This window comes from Thermobia domestica, chromosome 11 (genome assembly GCF_964235325.1).
Source record: "Thermobia domestica chromosome 11, izTheDome1.hap1.1, whole genome shotgun sequence".
NCBI lineage: Eukaryota > Metazoa > Arthropoda > Insecta > Zygentoma > Lepismatidae > Thermobia > Thermobia domestica.
In genome coordinates, this window is record NC_137464.1 from 88,545,220 (window position 1) to 88,571,043 (window position 25,824).

The 25,824-nt window shown below is 35.7% G+C and overlaps 1 protein-coding gene across 6 annotated transcripts in view; it reads right to left on the reverse strand.

Moving 5' to 3' along the window:
- Positions 1 to 25,824, reverse strand: part of Pkc98E (Protein kinase C) — a 281,404-nt gene that overhangs the window by 102,215 nt on the left and 153,365 nt on the right. For all 6 annotated transcript variants that reach the window (XM_081730782.1, XM_081730780.1, XM_081730781.1 and 3 more), the window contains one exon: positions 6,497 to 6,528. In XM_081730782.1, the coding sequence (XP_081586908.1) occupies positions 6,497 to 6,528 (32 nt within the window). The remainder of the gene's footprint in view (positions 1 to 6,496; positions 6,529 to 25,824) is intronic.

Consider the following 25,824-nt stretch of genomic DNA (forward strand, 5'->3'; position numbering starts at 1 on the left):
GTTTAGTAAGAGGAGATGTAGGAAATGGAATGGAGCAAGAGGATTTCAAAGAAGTTGAGAATTTCCTTTCTGATAAAGATGAAAAATATAATTGCTTATAAATTAATTATACGAATAATACATAAAACGAATGCACAAAAATTGAATAAGAAGGATTATGTTATCCTTAACTACAGGGGCGTCATTTGGAGAGAGCAGGGAGAAACAATTGTCCCCCGACCTTGACATGCATCTTACATTTTAATTAATTGTACAGTATAATAATATACTAATGAGAAACGTGAAATTCTATGTACATCGGACAGCCCCGACAACAAAACTTGAAATGACTACTGTTTAACTAGCTTAACATCAAATATTCTATTCCCCAGGGGCTGATCTAGAAGGTAAAAACGGAAGGGGGGGGGGGACAGCCAGAAATCAGACTATGATAGGTATGCCATGAGTTTATTATAAGCGTCCAAAAATATATAAATAACACCTTAAATTATTTTTGTCACTCAAAAGACTGGAAGGCCGCCCCCGGCTAGATCCACCTCTGCTATTCCCACTGGAAGTCGAATTTCGGACTACAATTTTCATGTAACATCAGTGGAAGCAAATGTTCCCATTTAATTTCCTGATTAGAAAAAAAGCTAAAATTTGTTTTTATTTTTTTCAGTTTATTTATTTATTATTATTATTATTTTAAAGGAATATCTTATGTTATCGTACCCATTTGGCAGTTCTATTCTAATTCATGAGAGTGCATGCAGAAATCGAAAGTTCTATACGAAAGAACTCGACCCAACAATCTGACCGATAATGATCAATATTTCAAATGGAAATATAGTGAATTTGGTAAATATTTAGCACAATGTTTGATCCTTGGAAGCTGTATGAGAAAACACATGATCATCCGTCGTCTCGACATCATATGCCGTTATGGCGCAGACAATTGGCACGAGAAAGCTGTGAATAGTGTTGCCACCCTAGATCCTCTGAGTGCTCTCACAAGAACATTGCTCATTTGATAAAATTATCCTAGTTTTTCTTTTATTCATTATTGATAATACTTTCACCTGACAAATCTGTAGTATCAACAGGTCCAGGATTGAAATGCTAATTGAACCCGATATTTCCTTATATGGAATAACAAATATGTACATTAACGTATTTTAATCACATTTTTGCTTTCCGTTTTTCGTATTGCATTAAATCACAAAAGTTAAAAATAACAAAAAATTCTGACTAATTGTTAAAATATTATTATTCAACTTCTAATTGAACATATTAGCTTTTCCGAGATCTACGGTGAAATCCAGCAGAGGGACATGGTGTATTTCCAGGATTTTCCCTCCGTTTCACATAGCAAATGCTGAGATCGTAAGTTTAACACACCGCCTATGTCTTTTTTAACAAAGAAATCTTCCCGAACTATCCCCGGCATTATTCCTAGAGCAAGATGGGTTTAGTATTTGAAGCTATCTCCGGCCAAGTAGCTAAGTCTGTGGTGGAGAACCTCGTCAGTGGGTTACTCCCATTTCTTCCCACAATATTATTCCAAAAATTCTTCTATCATCATTCACTTGCCTTAATCATCCGTCTCCCTTAACCAACACGGCATAAACGTGGGACGTTAAACTGAAAGATTTCATTTGATAGTATTTGAAGCTGATATACACGGTGACCCAAAAGTAGGTATACAGTGCCGTAACGATCAGCTCATTGTATTTTATATAATTTCTTCTTGTTACCCATCAGGTAGACTTAGTTTCTTTATTATTTGTTCTTAATGTATTTTTAATTATATCCTAAGCTCGGAACAGCAGAAGCAAATAAATCCATAAACTAGAATGTTATACTTGCTCAATGCAGGGGTGTATACCTACTTTTGGGCCACCCTGTATTGTAAATAAATAAATGAATTCTTCTGAATACATAATCAATAACACACAAATAAATGTGAATGGAATACACGAAGCTTCAGTGGAGTCATGATCAACAGAACACCCGTATGTCTTCTAGTGGACCTATACCTTGATCTGTAGACAGGGCTGCAGCAAACAACGGAGTGTATTTCATCGTCCATTTGACGATTCCTTGCATGTATCAAAACATACTTAAGAAAGGCAGCACGGAGTCCTGAAGAATACTCGTTCAAAGTCCTTTTCTTTTCTTTTCTTTCTTCCTTTCCGAACAACTTAAAAATACTTGTAATTGGATAGGAAGGAAAAAGCAGGACAAGTAATTTGTTTTCCGAAAAGAAAAGCTTACTTTATGGTTTATGAATATAATTAAGAGAAGATAATCAAATGTTCACAATGTAACCTATTGTATGAAATAACGAATCAGAAACGGCTCTACGCAAACGCAACGAGAAACAACTAAAGGCTTTCGAGATATAGTTATGGAGAAGAAGGAATAAAGTTAGCTGGGTCAATCAGAAAACCATTGAGGAAAACTAACAGTTAAGTGAGAAAAGAGCAATATTGTACGTAATTAAGATGACAAAAAAGAAAGTAGTCACGGCATTGTTTTAGATAGATTTTTCTTATTCGTGAAATACGACAAAAGACATGGGGAAAGGAAAGCGTTGTTCTTGGATAGTATTACAATAAACAATTATGTCAAGAACAAGAGGTTACCAAAGGACCATAGTTTCAAAAATTATGTATACTGCAAGCAAATAATGCAATGTAAATAACAATTCTACAACAGTTAATATGAAATACACAAGATGTCAGAAAGCCGGGGCCGGTATCGAGGTTCTATAATCCAGTTCTATTGAAGGTGAGGTAAGGAACAGCCAATACTGTAAGGGCTAATCTTGCATAATGGACTATTCAGCAAGTGCTGTTAAAATTATTCGAATAATTGATTAATCGCGTATGTTATCCGAATAATTGTTCGTTATTCGAATAAAAGTTCAAATGTTGAATATTTTCGAATATTCAAATAACGAATAATCCATTATTTGAATTTTAATAGCACTACTGTGCACCCCTCAAATGCACTAAATTCAAATCCCGGCAGTGGTTTGGAGCCCATGTTAATAGTGGCCGTCACATCTTTCGTAACTTTGGTAATATATATGGAGGATCATTTATCTTGATCCGCCCTTATAACTTCTATTCTGCGATACCATAAGGTTGACAATGTTGAGAACCCAACATAAACTTGTATATTTTTTTTAATGGCACAATATCAGGTTATTGCATATTCCAAATCTACATTGTAAACGACAATGTTACATTTATTATTCAGTATTGCAAACTAACGACGTTACTTATCACTAACTTCCAAATTTCGATGGCCTCTCCGGCAGTAATAACGCAAATGAGGCAGACGGGGCAATTCACATTCAAAGTACTTTAGTGACTAATACTGTGATCATGATAATGAGAGATTTTGAATGAATACGAACAAGGTTACAAGTGATTGAAAATTCGATTTTTTCCAAACCATTATTTCGAAAAACTGCTTAAATAAGTACTTCTTCAACTGCATAGATGTTTTTCAATTGATGTAAAGATCATAATGCCGTTTACAGCAATTCAGTATCTCAAACCGGAGATATGGTACCGGAGATATGGTAAAAACTTTTAAGAAGTTGAAAACACTGCTTAAAATTATGTAATTCCGAGAACTTATTGCAATTACACTTGTCGAAAAGTATTGTAATGTCATGGAAGCAAAGTAAATAAAAAATTGTTTCAAATAGTTCCCAATAATACGCCATTTTAAGCAATATGTCAAATTTTACAATGTTTTTCATATCTCCCGAATGTTTGAAATATTAAACTGCTGTAAACGGCATTATGACCTCTATGTCTATTGAAAACTATGAATCTAGTTGGATGTGATACTTAAATAGACACATTTCCGAAATAAAGTCCTCTGAAAAAGTCAAATTTTTAATTCTTTGTTAACTTTGTTTCTACTTGTTCGAAATGTGTGATATGATGATCACAGTGTTCAAGATTAAGGTACTTTAGATGTGTATTTCCTGTCCATCTGACGTTATTCCTGTTTTAACAGCCTCCAAAATTAGTTTTTGTGTGTGTGTGTGTGTGATGTTGTATCATCTTAGTTTGGAACACTGTATAACAAGTATGATATTGTAAGTTTTCGTTTTAGATGTAGCTTTGAATTATGTAATAGTCTGACGCAGTGCCATTTGAAAGAATACAATTTTATGTTGGGTTGGCAACACTGTGAGCCTTGTGGTATCTTAGAGTATGCCACACAATCCCCCCAGCCGATATTTGCACGGTACAATATTTTAATCTTTTTGTCTATTAGTTTAAAAGCTACAAAACATTATCAAGATAGATGGCCCACCCTATATATGTACGAGAGCTATCCAGAAAGTCACGTTTTGGCGGAGTGAGCCTCACCATTCTGTGCAAGAACTTCCGCCATTCAGTGTGCATCCACCTATAGACATATGAAGTTCGTGTTGGTTCTGCTCTGTTTATAATACTGTATATTGTTAACATGAGTTAATCCCGCCAGTTATGAAATGAGGTCGGTCATACGATTTTTGTTGGCTAAAAACACAAGTCGACTGACATTCATCGACAACTGTATGAGCTTTATGGTAAAAATGAGTGAAAGTGGAGAAAGGCGTTGGTGTCTCACGTTTAAAGTTGGTCGCGCAAACATTCACAATGAAGATCGAAGTGGGCGACCGAGCACTGTGACAGATAAACTCGTAAAAATCAATGACAAGATTCGTGAAAACCGTGGGGTTTCTGATAAAGAGCTCTCGTTTGAGTTTCCACAAATTTCACTGAGCTTTTGTCTCATTTCTTGACCAAATTTACTTGACTCGTATTATAAAATATATTTTGAGTTTTCTATCTTTCATATTGTTCGAGAATATAGAATAAGAAAACAGCGAACCTTGGCCAGTTTTGTCAAGATACTTGTTCGGCCTTCGTCAGAGAGCAAAAGAATTCGCTCAATCAGAATGACTACCATTGAAATTTAAAATTGAAATGAAGGCATACCAAGTACATATTGTATGATAATAAAATTTTACTTTTAGTCAAAATATGCTTTTTATATTAACATTTCATTAGTTATTAAATTTTGTTCAGTTTAGCCTTCCTGTGATCTATAGAAAGATTATAAATACACAATTATATTGTCATATGGATCATTATCGTCTTATTCAAATAATTTCAACTACAGGTCATTAAATTCGTCTGCTTATTTAAAGTTTTGTTTTGTACGAGAAAACAAACATGTTAAAATACAAAGAAGTCAATTAAATATCAACAAGAGACATGATATTTAGAAAAGTCACATAAGAGAAAAAATATGAGTACACGCTAGCACTGCCTAAAAAGAATATAAGATATTGTATCAATAATAAAAGCATTATTCGTACATGCTGGACAGATATCTGCTGTATACACTTAAGATTCTAGTCGAGTTTGGAAGAAAAAAAAATCTCATTTTTCTTATACAACAACAGTGATTTATAAATTTAGAAGTGTGCAAAGTCGTGGGTTCGATTTCAGGGACTGAGAGTTTTGCTTTGGAGAAATGTATGTATATGTGTAGAACTTTCTCGTAGCCCATGTCTCATGTACCTTCGGTGCTGGAAAGGGAAGTTTAACCCAAAACAAACCATTCGAATTTCTTCCCTCTTTTATTTAAATCATAATTCATGTGCATTTTGCATCACTACTTCAAACGATCAGAGGGTTATTAAAGGGTGTCAAGTTAGATCAATTGCATAGTTAGTTACTTTGTATTACGGCTATTCACACAAGAGAATGTGTTATATCCGCAAAAATGAACAATCAATATTATCAAGGCGCCTGCTGAAGACAATAAAATACACATTTCAAGTTTAAATATTACTCATAAAATACAATACGTATGAGATACGAATCAATATTGATGAAAATTATCTAATTTGTTTTTAACTTAACCATATTATAAACAAAAGGATTATGGTATAGAAAGGTATCATTACCGAAAGTTACAAATTAATAATAATAATAATAATAATAATAAGAAGAAGAAGAAGAAGAAGAAGAAGAAGTTATAGCCCCTACTGGCCAATTTATGAAGGGATAAAAGGTATTTTATGTAGTGCATTATTGTTACTTAAAATGTACAGGTCCTACTCCCGAAATTCGTAATATCTAAACTCTAAATACATTATTAGCAAATCTATTAGATACTAGTATTAAAGTATCTTATTTCAAATGTGACCTTAAATAGTAGTAAGTACTTCCATATAAAAGTAACACTAACCACTATAACGAGGTATTCCGATTAAAAGTTAATACTCAGTTACATGTATTATAGCAATGAGATAAAAAGTGTTGCATTAAAGCCCATCAGAATATTAAAGACGATAATGTTATGTAGATGAACACTGTCTAAAGGCAGTGAAACGTCAACGGAGGTGGAAACTATGGTTAAACATGTGCAGTGGGCCACTCTATTGATTGGATAGCGAGCAGCAGGGACCGTTTCCATGGTTACTACCTACCTTGACATTGATATCCTTGCTTCCCTAACCCCCTGCAATAAAGAAAACAATATATCTTAGTGTAAAATAATGAATATTTATGATTAGCTTAACATTAACACTACTTAAATACTTTATACAATAAGCATCCAGACAGCATGATAATTTGGATAGCAAACATGAAGAGAGACCAGAATCGACAAGATTATGTGACCTGTTCCTTGCTGACAGCATGAAAAACCTAAGATCTTAAGAGCAACTACATTGGAGCATCGCTTCTTTTTCCAGCTACCTCTGATCTCAAATTGAGAAACTTTCTGCAAAATTAACACTGATGCATACATATATTTGTTTACATATATATGTATATACACCTCCGTGTTATATTCACACGCTAATTACACACATATTAATTATAATCATAGAACTTTATTCTATGTATATTTGAATGTAGGAGCTATTTGAAAATGACGTGCAGGAGTATTGAAACTGCTGAAAGGTCATTCCTTATATGATATTACGAAAATTAAACAAATATATACATAAAATATCAATTTCCGTTGACATCGCGTGGGTTTTGTGTAGTGGGTAATCACTTCTAAATACTTCTCGAGTAGGTGCATGGACTTCATAGGTGTTCTATCTTTATTATTTAGAGCCAGCTATTTTACCCTATATACATTTTTTTTTCATTTGCATATATGAGTTCAAAGGACTACAAAAAGACAGAAAAGAATTGTTTTCAAATTTTCACTTAACAGACTTACATTGGAAGGGAGTTCTGGTCACTAAATTCATCACATTAATTTCATTGAAAACAAATACTCTGCACGATTAAGACATAGTACCCAACTACATACTCGTATTCGAGGTGTTTGGACTTTTCCAATCAACGAATAAATATTCAAACAAGTGTTTAGCAACCATAAATACTGATATTGAATATTTTAACTATTAGGTGTTTCAATGCAATTCCGACTTTCGTTTGGCGTGGATCAAAGTCAAACCACTTTATTCATATGGAGTCAAGCTACAGTATAGAGCTCCTTCTTAGCTAAGCGATTAGCGTATGCGCCTTTGGCGTGGGAGACCCGGGTTCGACTCCCAGTGGGAGCTCATGTGGTTCGGCTTCACGTCAATCAGTAGATCCACGTTTCATAGCTTCGGTGCTGAACGGGACGTTAAACTCAAAATCAACTCAACTTAATTACATTATAACAGAAAACCAATTTTCTTCCACCATAGCCTTCCATCATTTCCTCTTCGAAATAAATATATTCCTTCTAAGTTACAGCACAGAAGAGGAGTGAGTCAAAACATCTACCAAATGACTATACTAAAACAAACAGAGACAAAAAATAATTAAAAATAAAGGAAACGTGTGTGTTGCTGGAGCTAGAATACAACGTCCATTACATACTGTATGGACTAGAAATCTAAAAACGTATTAACCAGTTATCTTTCATCTGTAAGCAATTGATCCTTATTTTCTGAGAAACGGAGTTTGCTTTATCGGAGAACCGATCTCATTAAGAGAGAGACAGTTTAACGTGGCATGCACTTCTAACACGAATCGACTTCTGGTCTCCTATGTCGAAGACGAGAACAGCATCATGTCCATTCATAAAAGAAATTCTACAGATAACCCAAATTGTTTACATAAAATAGAAGAGGGAGGGATATGGTCTTCACAGAAGACAAAGAAACAAACAAACGGGAAATACATTTTTTGAAATGCTAACATTAACTATAAACTATATTTTATAATACAGTTTAATTTGGTGTTACTGCATCCTTAAATTATGTACATAATATTGAATTTGTCAAATTGCACAAATAATTGTAACTCACTACAGCCAAAACTCACAGAATTTAATAACGGTATAAAAACAAGTTTCCAGAAGGTATCTTTTGAGCAGTTTTTAAATTTAAGAATGTTTTTCTCTAATTTTACACTACAGTAAGTAATATATTACATAATTTGTGTCCCGTATATCCTACACCGTTATTATACATACTGCTTCTTTTATTGTTTGTTTACGTACTTTTATTGTTTGTTTATAACTTTAGGTGACCATTTTTAAAAGTATCTAAAAGATTTGTATCATATGGGTATAGTATCAATTTTGATGCCCTGATATTCAGTTCTAGGTCATCTGCATGTAGAAAGAAACAGCAAAGTTCCTAAGGCTGAGTCCTGTGGCACAACATGTCTAAATGCATCTTTTTCCTCATAAAGATACCCAAAATTTTGACTTTTGATTACAGATCTCAGCTAGTTGCTTACGGTTCGAGAGATTTGAATCAGCTATACGCGATACCCCTTATCCCATATATTTCAAGTTTTTTAAGCAGTAAGTCGTGATTTATCACATCGAAATCCTTAGATATTACCTATACATTGTGCCTCTTTATCTAAATGAATTCTAGTTTTTAATGAAGTTGAGCATTACTATTTAGATCAGGGATGCAAATAACCACTCGCCCCGGGCGAGTGGTTCGTCGGTGAGGGCGAGTATTTAATACCATACCGAAGGTAAGTAAATGATTTTTATTCTGGGATGTGTGCCAGTAGCTTTCTTCTTGGGCAAGAAAAAAAAATTTTGCTTATTTGCATTCCTGACAGATACTTTCTGCTCTGAAAACCAAGCTGAAAGTATATTTTAGAAAAGAAAAGCTCGAGTATACATTAATCTTCCCAATACAGGAATTTATGTTACGTTCATAGGAAGACATTACAAATCGATTTACATCTCTAATATGTTCTTTAAATATCGCTAAGAAAACACTATTCTTCTCGACAATTTACGACTTTTCTTCTGTCGTTCTCTAGAAGTTACCTATTCTTAATGCAATATTTATTAAAACCAAATCTCTGATTAAACTGAGGAATACATCTTTCAACTTCAGTTATTCTTTAGTTTCAGTTATACAAACTAAGTAACTGTATATCCTATATATGGGTCATTCCATGTCAAATCACCTAATTTTAAAACATGACCGTGCTTCAGTATCTTAGATTCTCTTTATTTTTTTCATATATTAATACCAATGAAATTATGCAAAATTATTTTTTTTTCGATTTTTTGGATGAGAAATGGGCCAGGGAGAAATTTTTGAAAAATGTGAATTTTGCTTCAATTTCACTTTCCGGCACTCACCATCATGGAACTAAAATTACCATAACTTCCTTATTTTTGAAGTTATTGGGCTCATCCAGGTGTCAAATGAAAGCTTAATTTTTGCTATTTCAGTAGATCCTACGTAATATTAAAAAACATTACACCGTCAAACATTAAGGGGCATACAAATCAAATTTTAGGGTTTTTTTTACAAATTGTGCCGTTGCTCAAAAGTTACAGCTATGAAACTTTTGAAACTTTTTTGTACATCCATCTTAACACTTACATGGTATGGTTAAAAATAAAGAGGGTGTTTTTTGTAGTTTTGTATTTATTATTTTTTATGTAAGGAAACATACAGTTTTAAGTGCTGTTACAAATTGTGTCATTGCTCATAAGTTACAGCTATGAAACTCTTGAAGCTTCTTTTTATAAATTATTATTATTATTATTTGTGTTTTAAATTTACAGAAATATACAGATTTACTGTTGTTAACAGATTATGCCTTTTGTCTTTAAGTAGTGATGGCCAATTCCGGAATTTTTACTTTCCGGATTCCGGAAAGTAAATCGAAAATATTCCGATTTCGGGAAATTTTGGCCATCCCTACTCTGAAGTGACAACTGTCACACTTTAAAACTTTTTCAAATAATCATCTTAGTAAATATTAGGTATACTTAAAAATAGAACTGGTGTAATGTGTAGTTTTGGTATTACCATAATATTATATTTTTGTACTTTAACTATGACTTTCAACTTTTTTCCAATTGTACCATTGCTTACAACTATCAAACTTTTATAACTTTTTATTGGGTTAGTTTGCATTTACTAGGTATGATTAAATAACAAAAAGGGATACCTTTTTTGTAATAATCTTGCGGTTTTGTGAATGGAAAATATAGGTCTAGCAATGTAAGGGGTTGAGTTATTATTACAAGCCCTATCAACAGAAATAATAATAATAAAAACAATAGACTAATGTATATAGATGAAAACACTAAACATACATACCAGTAACACTTCTTAGAATTACATAAATTTATATACAAAATGTTGTGTCCTATATTTCACAGCTCATTCTTTTCATTGATGATATGATGTCTTCTTTTAACTTTGCTTTCAGTTGCGTAAGTCCGGGCTGATTGGCTTGTAAGAAATGGAACAGGAACTTCCCAGATGATATTTTCAAAAGGTATCCAACAAAAGTCTTCATTTTCTGGCCAGTAGAATATAGAAGACCCAAAGCGATTCATGAATTGCACTCTGACGTACAAAAGTAATAATTACAAAAATATCAAGAGTACTCTTTTTATTTTTTAACCATATCATGTATGTGCTAAAATGATCCTATAAAAAAGGTTTCAAGAGTTTCATAGTTGTAATTTACACACAATGACACAATTTGTAACAAAACTTAAAACTGTATATTTCTGTACATAAAAAATAATAATTACAAAAATTCAAAGAGCACCCTCTATTTTTTAACCATACAATGTACGTGTTAAGATGAATGTACAAAAAAAAAAAAATAAAATAAAATAAAAATAAATAAATAAATAAATAAGTAAATAAATAAATAAATAAATAAATCAAAAGTTTCATAGTTGTAACTTTTGAGCAATGGCACAATTTGTAAAAACCCTAAAATATGATTTGTATGCCCCTTAATGTTTGACAGTGTAACCTTTTGCAAGGTTACTTAAGATCTACTGAAAGAGCAAAAATTAAGCTTTCATTTGTAAAGAAGTTATGGTAATTTAGTTCCATGATGGTGAGTGCCAAAAAGTGAAATTGAAGCACAATTCACATTTTTCAAAAAAAATTTTCCCCGGCCCATTTCTCATCAAAAAAATCGAAAAAAAAATTTTTTTTAGCATAATTTCATTGGTATTTATGTATGAAAAAAGTTTGAAGAGAATCTGAGACATTGAAGCACAGTGCTCTAAGTGATTTGACATGGAATGACATATATTCAATGCTGTATTTTTCAGCACATGCTTTGAAATACGTTCGAAGAAAATAATATGTAAGTCCAAGACACAAATACTTTCAATTCGAAACCTCCAGGGACGTATGTACGCAGGGGGTGGTCCTGGGGGTTCGGACCTCCCCGAAATTTCGACTTTAGCCTAATTTTAGGGGCAATTTTAGGAATTGATAGAATACTAGCAAACAAGAATATCGATGGCTTTGCAAGCCGCATACAACTCTTATATCCAACACTGCACGTACACTGTCAACACTTGCTATGCTGATTCATTCCCTCTCATTTTGTTACTGTGTTTCTATCTGCTCTTTTCAGATTACAAAATCACGACCTTACGTCATACACTGGCCAGTCAGAAATACCTATGATTTGAGAAACCCGAGGGTTCAACCGCAGAAGCCAAACTGAACAAAGTAACCCAATAAGGATTACAACTATCTACCTCTCTTAGATTCAACTTTGTATTACTCTCTCATCTTATACCCGGGGTGCTGAAAGATCCTTTTCAACTGACAAGCATATTTCTCATTACAACGGTGTATCCCATACATCTCAATCATCTCGATTTAATTGTCCGCATTAACTCACATTGGTATACCAGCTCCCCTCAAGACAAGCAGTGTGGAGTTCACCTTACTTTGTGAGTGCCATTTGGGAGCTACTTGAATGAAAGAATTAGCGGACGCTGGTCAAGAAAACCACCAACAATGGTGATGGGAATCACGACTTGCTGTCCATACCAGTGATGGAACGGGCCACGAAATTTGTGATCCGTGACCCACCAGAGCCAGTGATCCAAAAACGAAGAAACATCATCACACACGTGGAGAGTATGTATGAGGTTTCTGATGTCATTCTGACAATCACGATTCTCTCCTCTGTCTCGTCTCACTATAAATAATTTTCTTTCTTGTGTCCGTTTGTGTGTGAGTCAAAGCACTGTACTGAAAGATAACTGCTAGGCCTATCAGAGTACAAACATGAGAATGACACAAAAGTAGACACATGTTTTTCCAAATTTAATCGAACGACAGACCGAGCCTTTCAAACTTATAATGAAGAATGTAAAGGATACCGGTGAACCTAAACGAAGTTGTGTTAAATTCTTTTGTATACATTCTCTCTCTCTCTTACACACACACACACACCAAAAAAATTGCATTATAGTATTTTTTTCAGTATGGAAAAACGAAATTATATCTGAAATAACCACTACTTACTACTTTTAATTAAGAAATGTCACACCAAAAATAAAAAATCAAACACGTGAATATTCTAGCTGGAGTGGTGCACGTCATTAATCTAACAAATTTTGAAGTAATGCAATAGAACGGATATTTCGGATGGTTCCGTGTCATTGGGTATGTGTCTGGATTGCCGTCAGTCAGAAGCAAGACCCAGATCCACGTACCCCGGACAAAGTTGACAAGTGACATGTACCATCACTGGGCTACATACCCCTTAATTTAAAATCGTCCGCTGAAGTTCTTTGGGGTTCTATCAAAGAGTAATATAAAGGTAACCAAGAAAGTTCTATCGCTTTTTGTAGAAGCCTGTGTTCAATTGGTCCCCACACCATGAGTTGAATGTGAATGGAGATAAGGTGAAAGTCAGTTGTTGATATGGGTGTATCAAACATATTACCTAGTTGGCAGTTCAGTTACACCGTGAACTTGTGTGTGAGTCAAAGCACTGTACTGAACATGGGACCTCCACAGAGCGTCATAAGGACGTGTATGCTATGAGAGTTCAAACTGGGGTCAAACGCCGCTGCAGCGGGACGGAAGATATGCCAGACCTTTGGTGAGGGTGTCGTGACCACGCGGACAGTGCAGCGGTGGTTTAATAAGTTTAAGGACGGTGACGAAACACTCGAAGACACACTATGTACCGGAAGACAAACACATGTACAAAATGAAGATCTTCTGGCAGCAATTGAGGCGAACAGTGGCCAGACATATGAGGAACTGGGACTACAATTCAGTGAGAGTGGAGAAACCATACGGCAGCACCTCCATCAACTTTGGAAGCACTACAAGTTGGGTCGATGGGTCCCATATGATTTGACTCCGTGCCAGAAGGCAACACGAGCAGACACCTGTGTTTCTTTGCTGTCTCGTCTGAGGAAAGAGCCATTTCTGGACAGAATGTTGACATGTAATGAGAAGTAGGTCCTACACTCCACGGCGCCGTTATCATTCGTTAGCATCCCATGAACCGGTTCCAAAGCAGCCAAAATCAGCACTGCACCAGAAGAAGGTCCTCCTGTATGTTTCGTGGACTGCTCGCGGCATTGTGTATCGGGAACTACTACTAGCTGGTCAGAGCATCAATGCAACTGTGTACTGTCAGCAGTTGAGCAGTGTTCAAAAAAAGAAAAAGAAAAACTCTGGAGCCAGTACTTTTGAATCGCAAAGGGGTCCTCATGTTACAGGACAACGCTGAGCCCTACGTGGCTAGGATGACCCAATACACCATTCTACGCTTTGGATGCAAAACACTATTGTATCTACCATACCCCCCAGATATTGCACCGTTCGATTATCACCTGTTCCATTCCTTGGGCAATCACCTTAGAGGACGCCACTTTAAATCCCTAGTAGAGGTGAAAAATGCACTTGATACCTTCTTCACTTCATGGACCATTAAGTTATGTCGCGATGGAATCCATGGCCTTCCAGAACGTTGGCAGAAAGTCGTTGATGCTGATGGGAACTATTTTTGATCTTCAGGTAGGTCTTAGGTGACATGTCGATGTTCGAAACTTTCTTGGTTGGTTTTATACTTTTATTTAAGGTGAGGGGAATATATTGTGAAGTTTTGGCCATAAAATCTTCACTCGTGTGTTAATCTCCTTTTATCTTGAATATTCTACTAAAGACCATATTCAAGAAATATCAATCAGTATTCATCTCTGTGAATCCTGATATTAATCTCAAAGACAAAATGTGTCGACTTTCGACTACCGTAGTAGTAGCATGCACTTACAGCCCTGATCTATTTATTTGCTCGTTAATATTATTCTGATTTGTTACATCTATGTCTAAGTATGCGAATTTGTTTACGTTATTATTACATGATTTTCGCTAGTCCTGAAAGTATGGTTTTTGAGTTGTCATGATGTATTGTGCCTTATCTACACTGTATATTAATTTCCAGATCCATTTCTTTACACGCCACTGTCAAGATATTTCTATTTTCTTGCACTGAGTTTAAATCTTTCTCTAAGTCTACATTATCCGCATAAACAAAGAAATAACTGCTTATGTTAATTAATTTTACGTTGTCTATTGATATCTAATTTTCAATGAATAACTAGTATTATTCAGTTTAATGGACAACTTAAATTTGATTTTCAAAACCGATTAAAGCCTCTGCCTGTGAAATCAAGTTCTACATTTCAATGAAAATGGGATTACCTTTCAATCTGACTCAATATACGAGTTAATTCCAGAGGTTTAAGCAGATTTTTTTAAAAATTTTATTATTATTATTATTATTATTTTTATTATTTAAAATCAAAGTGTCCACAACTTGTGAAAAACTATTAGCGTCACTGTTGGGATGATATATTAAAAGAACTTGACAAGTTTTATGTTTAACTGGCAGGAAGTCCTTACGAAGCAGGAACAAACCTTTGTATTAGTTACGTTGACGGTTTGCTGATTTGTTGTTACACAATTATATGGAAAGACTGATGACAGCTGGTAAGTAAAACGAAGGGCTGCTTATTTTTTTCATTCATTCATTCACTGTTTTATGATTGGTGTTAAATGGTAACGTAATAATGAGGAGATTATCTAACAGTGAGATTCGACATTGTGACAGAAATATAGACAGAAGTAAAGATTCCTTGTTGGAATGTAATAGCTGTAGTAATTGTGAAAGACAGAAGTACGCTGCTATACCAATAACTGCTAACAAGTGATCGGACTAACAACAAGAACATGTAGAGCGATTTTTTTACATTGACAAAAAAGCTGTGTATTCGTATAGATAACTTGCCAGCACTTGACAGATCCTAAAAGTGACCTCATTGTGGAACTGCGTGTGGCCAGCTGGTCGAAAAATGCAATATCTAGGCATGTAAGGCATTCGAATATGACAGTGGTTCGATGTTGCAGTGTATGGAAATGAGAGAGAAACCATGCAAGTTTTCAAGGTTCCAGTCGAATAAGTCTGGCTACAGTAAGAAATGATCGTCGTATTGTACGCCAAGCACTTCGTAACCCTTTCACATCTGCATCTGTTATCCACGCACAAGTCATGATCTCGGTACAACATCCGTATCACCCTGCACCAGTGGTCGGAAACTAGTTGCAGCAGATTACCGACTCGCCGTTCCATGCGTAGACTTCTATTAACACTACAATACATACCGCTGCGTTTGGAATGATTCCGTATCCAGGAAGCAGGGACTGATGACTGACATCGCATCGTTTTTCGCGATGAATCTCGGTTTCACTCTATCTTGGATGACCACTGTTTGCGAATATGACGGCGCCGAAAGGCGACATATTCTGCCAATGTTTTGGAGGGACAGACCAGTGTTACTCCTGGCGTCATGTGTGGAGTCCATCGAATATGACTTTAGGTTACATCTGGTATTGATTCAGGGAACTGACGGTAGAACGGTACGTCACGGATTTCCTGCGTCCTCATGTGTAGCCACTCATGAGACAGTATCCTGAGACTGTATTTCAACAGGACAACTCTTGTTCACACACGGTACCTGTCTTTATGAACTGCCTGCATAATGTTGAGGTACTCCCTTCGTGAGCATGATCCCTTGATCTGTTCCCAATAGAAAATGCGTGGGACCAGCTCGGACGTTAATTCAGTACCAGAATATCAAGAACCAGCTAGAACAGTTGTGGGCCAACTTACCTAAGAAGAATATATAAAGATATATGACATCCCTTCCAACCGAATCAGCACATGCGTCCAAGCTCAAGGGAGTAGGGCTGTGCGATATGTCGATATATCGATATCAGCTTATATCGATAATCGATATCGCAAAAACATCAACGTCGATATATCGATATCCGATATCATCGATACTTAATATTGATATCAATGTTGTCGATATCCGATATTGGTGTTTGACACTGCCTGGAAAAAATCGCGGCGGGTTTTGCTTTATATATATATATATATATATATATATATATATATATATATATATATATATATATATATATATATATAACGCTTTTTGGCTCCAGTTAGCAACTGCATTTGTATTTCTTAACCGAATGAAACCAAACTGCACGATACTCGTATGAAGCAGAAAAACGTCCCGTTCCATGAGTCAAATGAATATAGGGCTTGGGGACTATGCCCCCAACATTCCATGTTAATATTTAATTGTCTCTTTTGAGTTCATTTCTTAACAGAATGAAACCACATTTACAGAGGATTAGTATGGGTTAAAAATTTGGTTCTTTTTGAAGATAGTCCAAATCGGCGGTGGGGTAGGGATGTTTCTACGTCTACCTAATCCATCTAAATATTGTATATTTAACTTACATTATCGGCTGCACTTCTTCACCGAATCAAACCAAACTTGTGCAAAAATTGTATTGGGCAAAAATGATGTTTCTTTCGAAGATAAAGCCAAAACCAGTGCACAGCCGGGAAGTTATGCCCTCCAAAATATTTCTCATCATTAACATGGATGCATTTCTTAACCGAATCAACTTGATATCCTCACTACAATTAATATTTGTGCTGTACTGCCATTGCGAGTGAAGAATCAAATGCCAGTGTTAATATTTGCTTAAATCTAAACAGACAGGGAAACAAGAATTTACTCGGTTTTTATGCAAAGTAGTAATTTTCGGTTTATTTGAATGTGGTTACTGTAAGTTGAGCCACATAACTCGCCCACTAAAACAAAAGCCTCCATTCTGTCATTTGACTACACAGTCCTACATATTCTGTTTAGGTATAATAGTATCAACACTTCCCTATTTCTTTGGATTTGCTTAAGTATTAGAATATGCATTATTAGGTGCACTATTATTAGGAATGACTTAGAACCTTTCTAAATTTAATAATAGCTTGGAGGAGATCTCGACTGATCGCGTGATTTTTAAATTGAATATTAAAATAGAATACTACAAAAGAATAAGTCAAATTCTTAAATTTGTAAAGCCAACGGATTAATTTACAAGAACACAAACACACAGAGAAAAATGAACAATAACTGTCTTGTTTAGAAATATGCCTATTACCACTGAGTTTTCAACTAGAAATGTATGATGCATTGAAGTTCCTGACACTGCTATCGATATGTCTGCTATTTAGGAACGAGCTTTTTTATTCATGGAAAGAAAATCAGTTGTTTCGCAAGTTCTGCACTAAGTGAAGTATGAGCATCAGTTACGATATTGCATCCACAACTAAATACTCTTTCCGATAGAACGCTGGTACCTATACAAACACTTACGACCCAGAAGAGCTCATTTTGAAAAGTCATTGTCATGAGATTTCCTTCAGTGAAGGAGGTTTTCTTCCATATCTGTAGGCAGTGGTGCTATTCTAATTTTTTAACAACTGGTTATATACAAGGGATAGTAGATGGATAGATAGAAATGTATATCTCTCCCTCTCTCTTAGGAAGCAAATCGTACAAGATAGACAAAAGCAAATTTTTCACTGGATACCACAAGTGACAAGTAGAGACCTACACAGCAACCTAATATAAGGTACTGTGAGGACGAAATTAGGTAGCACTGCGAATATCTTGGAAACGAATTATCCAAAATTGATGTTTGTCAAGAAGTATTGGAAACACTTTAACACAGCAATGGATCAACAATTGTTGATAATGGTATGTATGCGTTTCAAATGTAAATAACCCTTACCACTGCACTGATGTGATCCCAGTTTTCATTCTTGATATCTAACCAGCCCATTTGAAGTTAAGAAAAAATCGCTTACACTTTGTTCTGAGAGATCATATATATATATCTAACCCTGTAGCTGTAAGAATTTCTAAGAACAAAGCTAAACAAACTGAAACTTGCTCGTTCTTGGGTATAACTGGGTAAAATTTACTGTTATGTCTGGGTATAACAAACGGTTTAGCAAACTCGAAATATATTAACAATCGGTTCTAGCGAACCGGCTGAATAGCACCACTGTATGTAAATGGCACTGAAAGATATGCATCGATTTCCTGTTGCAGTAAGGCATCAAATGATTAGCACAAAAGAGAAACGGGGATTCCCCGATTTTGCTTTGTTGATTGGGTACGTCATTCGTCCATCTCTGAAATTAAATGAAATTTTTAGTTTTACGTCCCACGGTTAGGCCGGTTAGGCTAAAGAAGACGGTGATAATGAGAAATGAATGCAAATGTTGGAATGAAGAAAGTGAGAGGAAACGGGAGAACCCCGAGGACACCCACGGAACGGTGTTTGTCCACCACAAAGTTCACTTGGCGGGAGCAGGGTTTGAACCCGGGACCTCAGGCACCAGAGGTGAACGCTCTACCACTGAGCCACCGCGGCCCCTACCGTCCATATCTGGATCAAGTATTGTTTGTGCGTGAGCTTAAAATACAACGCACGCACGTGCTATGTTATAGAAAGAACTTCTCTCTCTCTCAAACGGATACCGCCACACGTGCACATTCGCAAATGCACATATATCGTCGGTGAAGGGGCGAAGTGGCGTAACTTGAAAAATTACGTTTTTGAGTTATGACTAACATTTATATACAGTATGACTAACCCTCTGTTACCTGTCAAAATTTCGAGGCTGAATTCCCAATGGTTCCGGAGATAAAGCACCTAGCACTTGGCGTATCTTGAAATTTTCGATATAAAAAAAAAAAAATCTGCGAAGGGGTGTATGTAAGATAAGCCCGTTCGCCATTTTTTTTTTTTTTTTTTTGTTTCTTCAGCAGCTGCTAAGAAATAAAACCGCGTACGGGCGTAAGCTTATATTGGTAAAGTCTTTGTCGGCAATGCCGCCACAGAAAGAGAAGAAAGCACATTTTTCAAGCTTTGTTGACAATCCGCCAAGGTTTCTTTTGTTTAAAAGTGCGGAAACAATTCAATCAAAGTAACAATAGAATATTTACGTAAAATTTCCTTCAGTTTTCTGTACTGATGTATGATCGTATTCCAGTTTTCTTAACTTAGAATATAGAATAATACCATTGTGCAGCTAGCTTTTGTTGGAGGAAGTTGTTACCAAGATGGATGTGCTAGTAGAGTGGGATACTGGAGGACTGAATGTTGTAGCAGATAGGGAATTGATGTGTGTTTCAGGGAAGGAAATTACTGTTGGTTGTGTGAAAATGTATTGGTTACCGGATAGAAAGTGGTATTGTGGAATAGTGAAAGACACCAAGGAAAGAAAGTAAACGAAAATTTAAGTTTAAATACCACTGATATTCTATATTGTGATGGGGACGATTCTGACCTTGATCCAACATATAAAGCGGAGTGTGAAGTACGAGGTTGTGAAAGGGAAGTGTTCAGTGCATGTCCGTTATGCAGTATGTTGTTGTGCTGGAGACATTTCGACAAACCATTGAATTGTGAAAATCAGCATGAACTCTTTGAACATTCGTGTAATGTGAAGACACAAGTGAGAGAGAAATGCGGAGGTGATGTAAATGTGGATCCACAGCCAGAAAGTTACGAAATGGAAGGATCTCCTAGAGAAGAGGAGCATTTATTGAGTGAAGAAAAAGGTTGTCGGAAGAGAAAGAGAAGTATTGCCAAGGATTTACGAAGCAAGGGTGAATCGTATGTTAGCCCATACACAAAAAAGTTAGTTCCGGGAAGAAATGTGAAAGCAAGAGGTTATGGAAAATGTGAAAAGTTTGGTAAAGAATGCTTTAAAATCACAGATGCAGAAAGACAAAAAAAATTTTCAGGACTTTTATGCGAGTGGTGACCTTCAACTTCAGCGAGAATTTATCAACAGATATGTAAAGATTTCTGACGTTAAACACAAAACTACGCAAAATGAAGAATCTCGAAGATCAAAAACAAATTATTACTTTTTACCAAAGAAGGAAGAAGAAGTGTCCGTGTGTAAAACCATGTTTTTAAACACAATTTCAGTATCAGAGAAAACTGTGCGAACTGCTCTAGCTAAAAGAAGAGACTCAGGTATCATTGAGAAAGAAAAGAGAGGAGGAAGACGTCAGAGCCAATTGGAAAGGGATAAACTAATAGAGAAAATGATAACAGAACACATAAAGAGATTTCCAAAAGTCGAATCTCACTACTGGAGGAAAGATACGAAAAGACAGTATCTGCATTCAGATTTGACAAAAAGTAAAATGTATAGAATGTTCATTCAGGATCATAAAGATGAAATCACTCCTTTGCCAACTTACCAGACATACAGAAAAATCTTCAAAAGCATGAACCTTTCTTTTCATCGACCGAAAAAGATACATGTGGTCTGTATAGCAACTTTCTGGAAGGAGATGAACAGAAGAAAAGTGAAGCTGACAAATATCAAAAACATATCGCCGAGAAGGATGCAGTAAGAAGGAAGAAAATGGAAGCTAAATATTCACTGGACTCCCAATGCAAGACTGTTGCTGCAATGTTTGATTTGCAACAAGCCATTTATCTTACAATTTCAAATGAAAGCAAACTATTTTATAAAAGACGAATATCAACATACAATTTGGCTGTGTATGATTTGAAGACAAGGGAATGTCAATGTTTTGTTTGGCACGAAGGAGCAAGCCACAGAGGAGCATGCGAAATCTCCACTTGTCTACACAATTTTCTTCGTGAATTGGATGAAAAACATGTTGAAGAAGTTTACTTGTTTACTTGTTTGAGGACAGAACAAAAACTCAATAGTTGCAGCCATGATGCTCTACACTGTTACTACGGCGCAGCATATCAGAGTAATAACTCTAAATTTCTTTGAATCGTACCACGGACAGAATGAAGGAGACTCTGTTCATTCAACCATTTCGATGGCACTAAAAACAGCTGGAAATGTCTTCATTCCAACACAACTACTACCAATTTTTAGACTTGCACGATCTGCTAAACCATATACTGTGCATTCTCTTGGATACAATGATTTCTTGGATTTCCGAGATGTCGCTTCTAATCTGAGGATCCTATCTGTAAGGAAGGATGATAATGGTGAAGGAATTGACTGGACAGGCATACGAGAACTAATGGTGAACAAGGATCAACCAGACAGGATTTATCTCAAAGACAGCCATTTAAATATGGTTTATCGAAGCATCTCGCTACCAAGGAACGTAATATTCACCAAAACTCCGAAGTGCCTTCACTCATATCCCCCCAAGATTCCACCACAGAAGTATGCGGATTTAATGTCTTTGTGTGAAGGATATACGCCTCTAGTGAGAGACCCCGAGTTTGCGTCTTTCTACAAAAATCTTCCACATTGAAAGTTATTTTGAAAAAAACCCTTTAAAATTTGCTATTGTAACAGACTTTATAGTAATATAGTTTTTCTCAGTTTTCATGTTACAATTGTACTAGTGTTACTATATCTTGAATTTCGTTATCCATTATTCATTTCTGTAGTTTATTCATTTATTCAAATACTATGTTCAGCAGCACTGGTAATAGATATGATTGTATGAATCGCCAATAAATAAATGTGTGAATTTAATACAATTATTATAATAGTTATTACAATAACAATTATAATAAAAAGTTATAATAATAATAAAAATATGTTATAATAATTATTAAATGCTTCTTATTAACGGAGAAATTTCAGAAAAATTATCTCTACATACCAGACTAATCTTATTTTTCACATTTATTTGTGGGGCGTAACTTTAATTTTGATCTTTAAAATGAAAAGGCGAAAGGGCGTAAGTGATTCCAGCAGAGTTTTCCAGTAGAAATTAAAACATTTTTAGCACGTAACTTTTTCTTTAGATGTAACAATAATCATACTCTTATTGTACAAAATTTGAAATTTATATAATAAAAATCAAATGAACACGAAGGTATTATGTTCTACAAAAAACTTTAAATTGTTCTCCTGAAAAATCGTAAAAATCAAGATACGCCACTTCGCCCCTTCACCGACGATATGAAATCAACACCTACACACAAATAAAACACGCATATTCTATGCCACCCTGTTTTACTCTAATGATGACCAATATGATAGCTGGGAAAGAAATTAAATGACTCTTTTTATCAACTTTTTCTGAGGAAAGAGTGGTGGATTAGAAGGAACACAAGTCTGTTTTCTGTGACATGTGACTAGTAAGTATTGAGATATCCCCCATTGAAACGTTTTGAGACCAGATTGTCTATATAAACATGAATATTCAAGACCAATCAATATGTTGGATATCCATATTTGATGATGTCGATATCAATATTTGATGTCGATATCGATATTGTCGATATATCTATTCGATATCGATATCAGAAAAATATCGAATGTCGATTTCGCACAGCCCTACAGGGAGTGCAACATCTTACACGTGCGGACAACAGTAATGCACTCTGATTGCCGTTCTAATGTGACTCGCATAATTTACATATTCGCCGATGGTATGGACGTGTACGAAATTTCGTCGACATCGAACTATTCCTTCCAGGGGCTTAACTTTTTTTCAGTTCGTATATATTAAATATACATTTTAAGTCACTGAAATACAACATACCTCTTTTATATATTTACATTATACTATTACTAGACAATTACAATTGAGAGTTAACTTTGAATCTAATTTTTATGAGATTTTTGCATTTACTTTTTTTTTTAAATCAAGAAAAAATGATGCAATTTGCACAGACATCTACATTCTATTCACAAATAATCTACATAGTTATGAGTGGTTAATTCACGTGAAGAAAACATACTAAGAACATTAATAAGACATGTTAATGCACTAATATACCTCTACGATTGAAAATATTTTAAATAATGCTCATTGTTCCGGTTAAATAATGGATACAAAGATGTAAAGTTTACAGGCCGACCATGAAAGAGTAAGGGTAGAGGAATTCAACTTGTTAAACTTCATTTAGATGTTGAAGAAATGTTACCCTTGTTTCTATTTTGCAGTTGATTGAAGACAAGTTAAGTGTATCCAGGTGTGCATTATGGAGAAAATTGGACTCGGGCTGTGATCTCAAGCTCCAGAAGAATGGGACTACGCCGGAGGAAATACATGTTATGGACAAGTACGATACTTCGGGGGAGAATACATCCCACCGTTATATGCTACCGTCAAGAAGTAAATGGCGGAATAACAAACCTGATGACCCTACCAGCAGACTTTCATAGATATTTACTAAACACAAAATGCATGAAATTGTAATGGACGACCGACAAATCACAACCAGAACAACAGCTAAGATTATTGAGGTCTCTCAAGAACCCTTCAGTTTATTCTCAGTACAATGCCAGGTATGAACAATGTCATCGTGATAGGCAAGCAGACTGTTGACGATGATCAGGAACAAGCACGCCTGTGATCATCCCGAAGGAATAGTGCTGCTTCAGACGGATTCCTAACGGTTTTTACGGCAGTTTTATAGCTATGGATGAAAAGTGGGTCGATTAAGGCACGTTGTCACGCTAGAAGAACTTGTAGCTGTCATAAAAAAAATCCTGAAACCCGATCTTTCTATTTACTGTTTAGATATTACAACTTCCTGAAAGCAAGAAAGGTATATCCACCCATGTAGCACTGCACTCTAGTGGACAAACAGTGAACTTCCTCATTAAAAACTTGTATTGTGGCGCACTTCGCCTCCCTGTCCAAAAGAATCCGTTGTTTCGGAAGCGGCGAAACTGGTTTTTCCTTTATGTCAGCGGGAGGGCGATAGCAGGTAGTAAGCAAGACGCCCCAGAAAGTTGCACATGGTTCAACTCCTTGCAAGATGTAAAAAAATGTTGTGTGTCCCTTTCAAGACTATGTTTACATGGTGAAATATGGTAGTTTCAAGATTTTTATTATTATTATTATTATTATGACAGCTACAAGTTCTTGTAACGTGACAAGGCTCTTTTACTTCCACTCTTGGAATACAAAGAAGAGTTCATGCAGTGGAAGTACCAGTCTTCTCCGATACAAAATAAGTCAAAGATAGACCTATCTCCTTGGAAACTGACAGTACAATCTTCGAATTCACGAGTGTTTCGTTCGTGAACATTTTTACTGACAGTCAAACTATAACTTTTGGACAAGCTGCGATCTGCGATCTGCAACTGTAATCAAAGAGAAACATATATATATCATCATCATAGGTATTCTGCCTTTATTGGCAGGTCACTTGCGGCAGCTGAGAAGCTTCCATGCTCCACGGTCCTCCGCTAACCTCTTCGTCTTCACGTATGATCTTTCTGTTTTTATATCATCCATTAATTGTAGTCTCCTTCGTCCCCTCCCTCTCTTTCCCGCCACCATACCCTCTAGGACTTCCCTCATGATACAATCTCTTCTTAGGCAATGTCCCAACCAGTTTCTCTTCCTCTTCCTAATAATATCTAAAAGTGTTCTTTTCTCACCCACCATTTCTAACACTCTCTCATTCGTTTTCCGCTCGACCCAACTAATTCTTTCCATTCTTCTCCATACCCACATTTCGAAGGCTTCCAGTCGACTTTCATCACCTTTACGTAATGTCCACGTTTCCGCCCCATACAGTACAACACTCCACACGAAGCATTTTATGAGTCTTTTTCTCAACTCTTTATTCAAGGTCCCACAAAACAGACTTTTCTTCCTCCTAAAGGCTTCTTTCGCCATTCCTATCCTTGCTTTTATTTCACGTTCACACTTCATGTTATTACTAAGAATACTACCCAGATATCGAAAACTATTCACTTGTTCTATTTTCTCCCCTCCTACTTTTCTATTTGACACAGACCCCTTCGTTCCAATCACCATGGCTTTTGTCTTTCTAACATTTATTTTCATCCCATATTCTTCAAAGCCCTTTCTCATTTTTTCTAACATTTTATTGATTTTCTTTTCAGATTCTGCAACAAGCGCCATATCGTCTGCAAATCTTATGCATCTAATCATTCTTCCTCCTACCGAAATGCCATAATCATCATGTAAACTCTTTTTCACTATCTCTTCTAGATAGACATTAAATAGTGTTGGCGAAAGGCAGCATCCTTGTCGAACTTCCCTTCCAATTGCACTTTCTTCCGTCAGTTCTTCCCCTATCCTAACACTTACTTGCTGGTTCATGTATAAGTTTCTTATGAGTCTTCTATCTTTCCATTC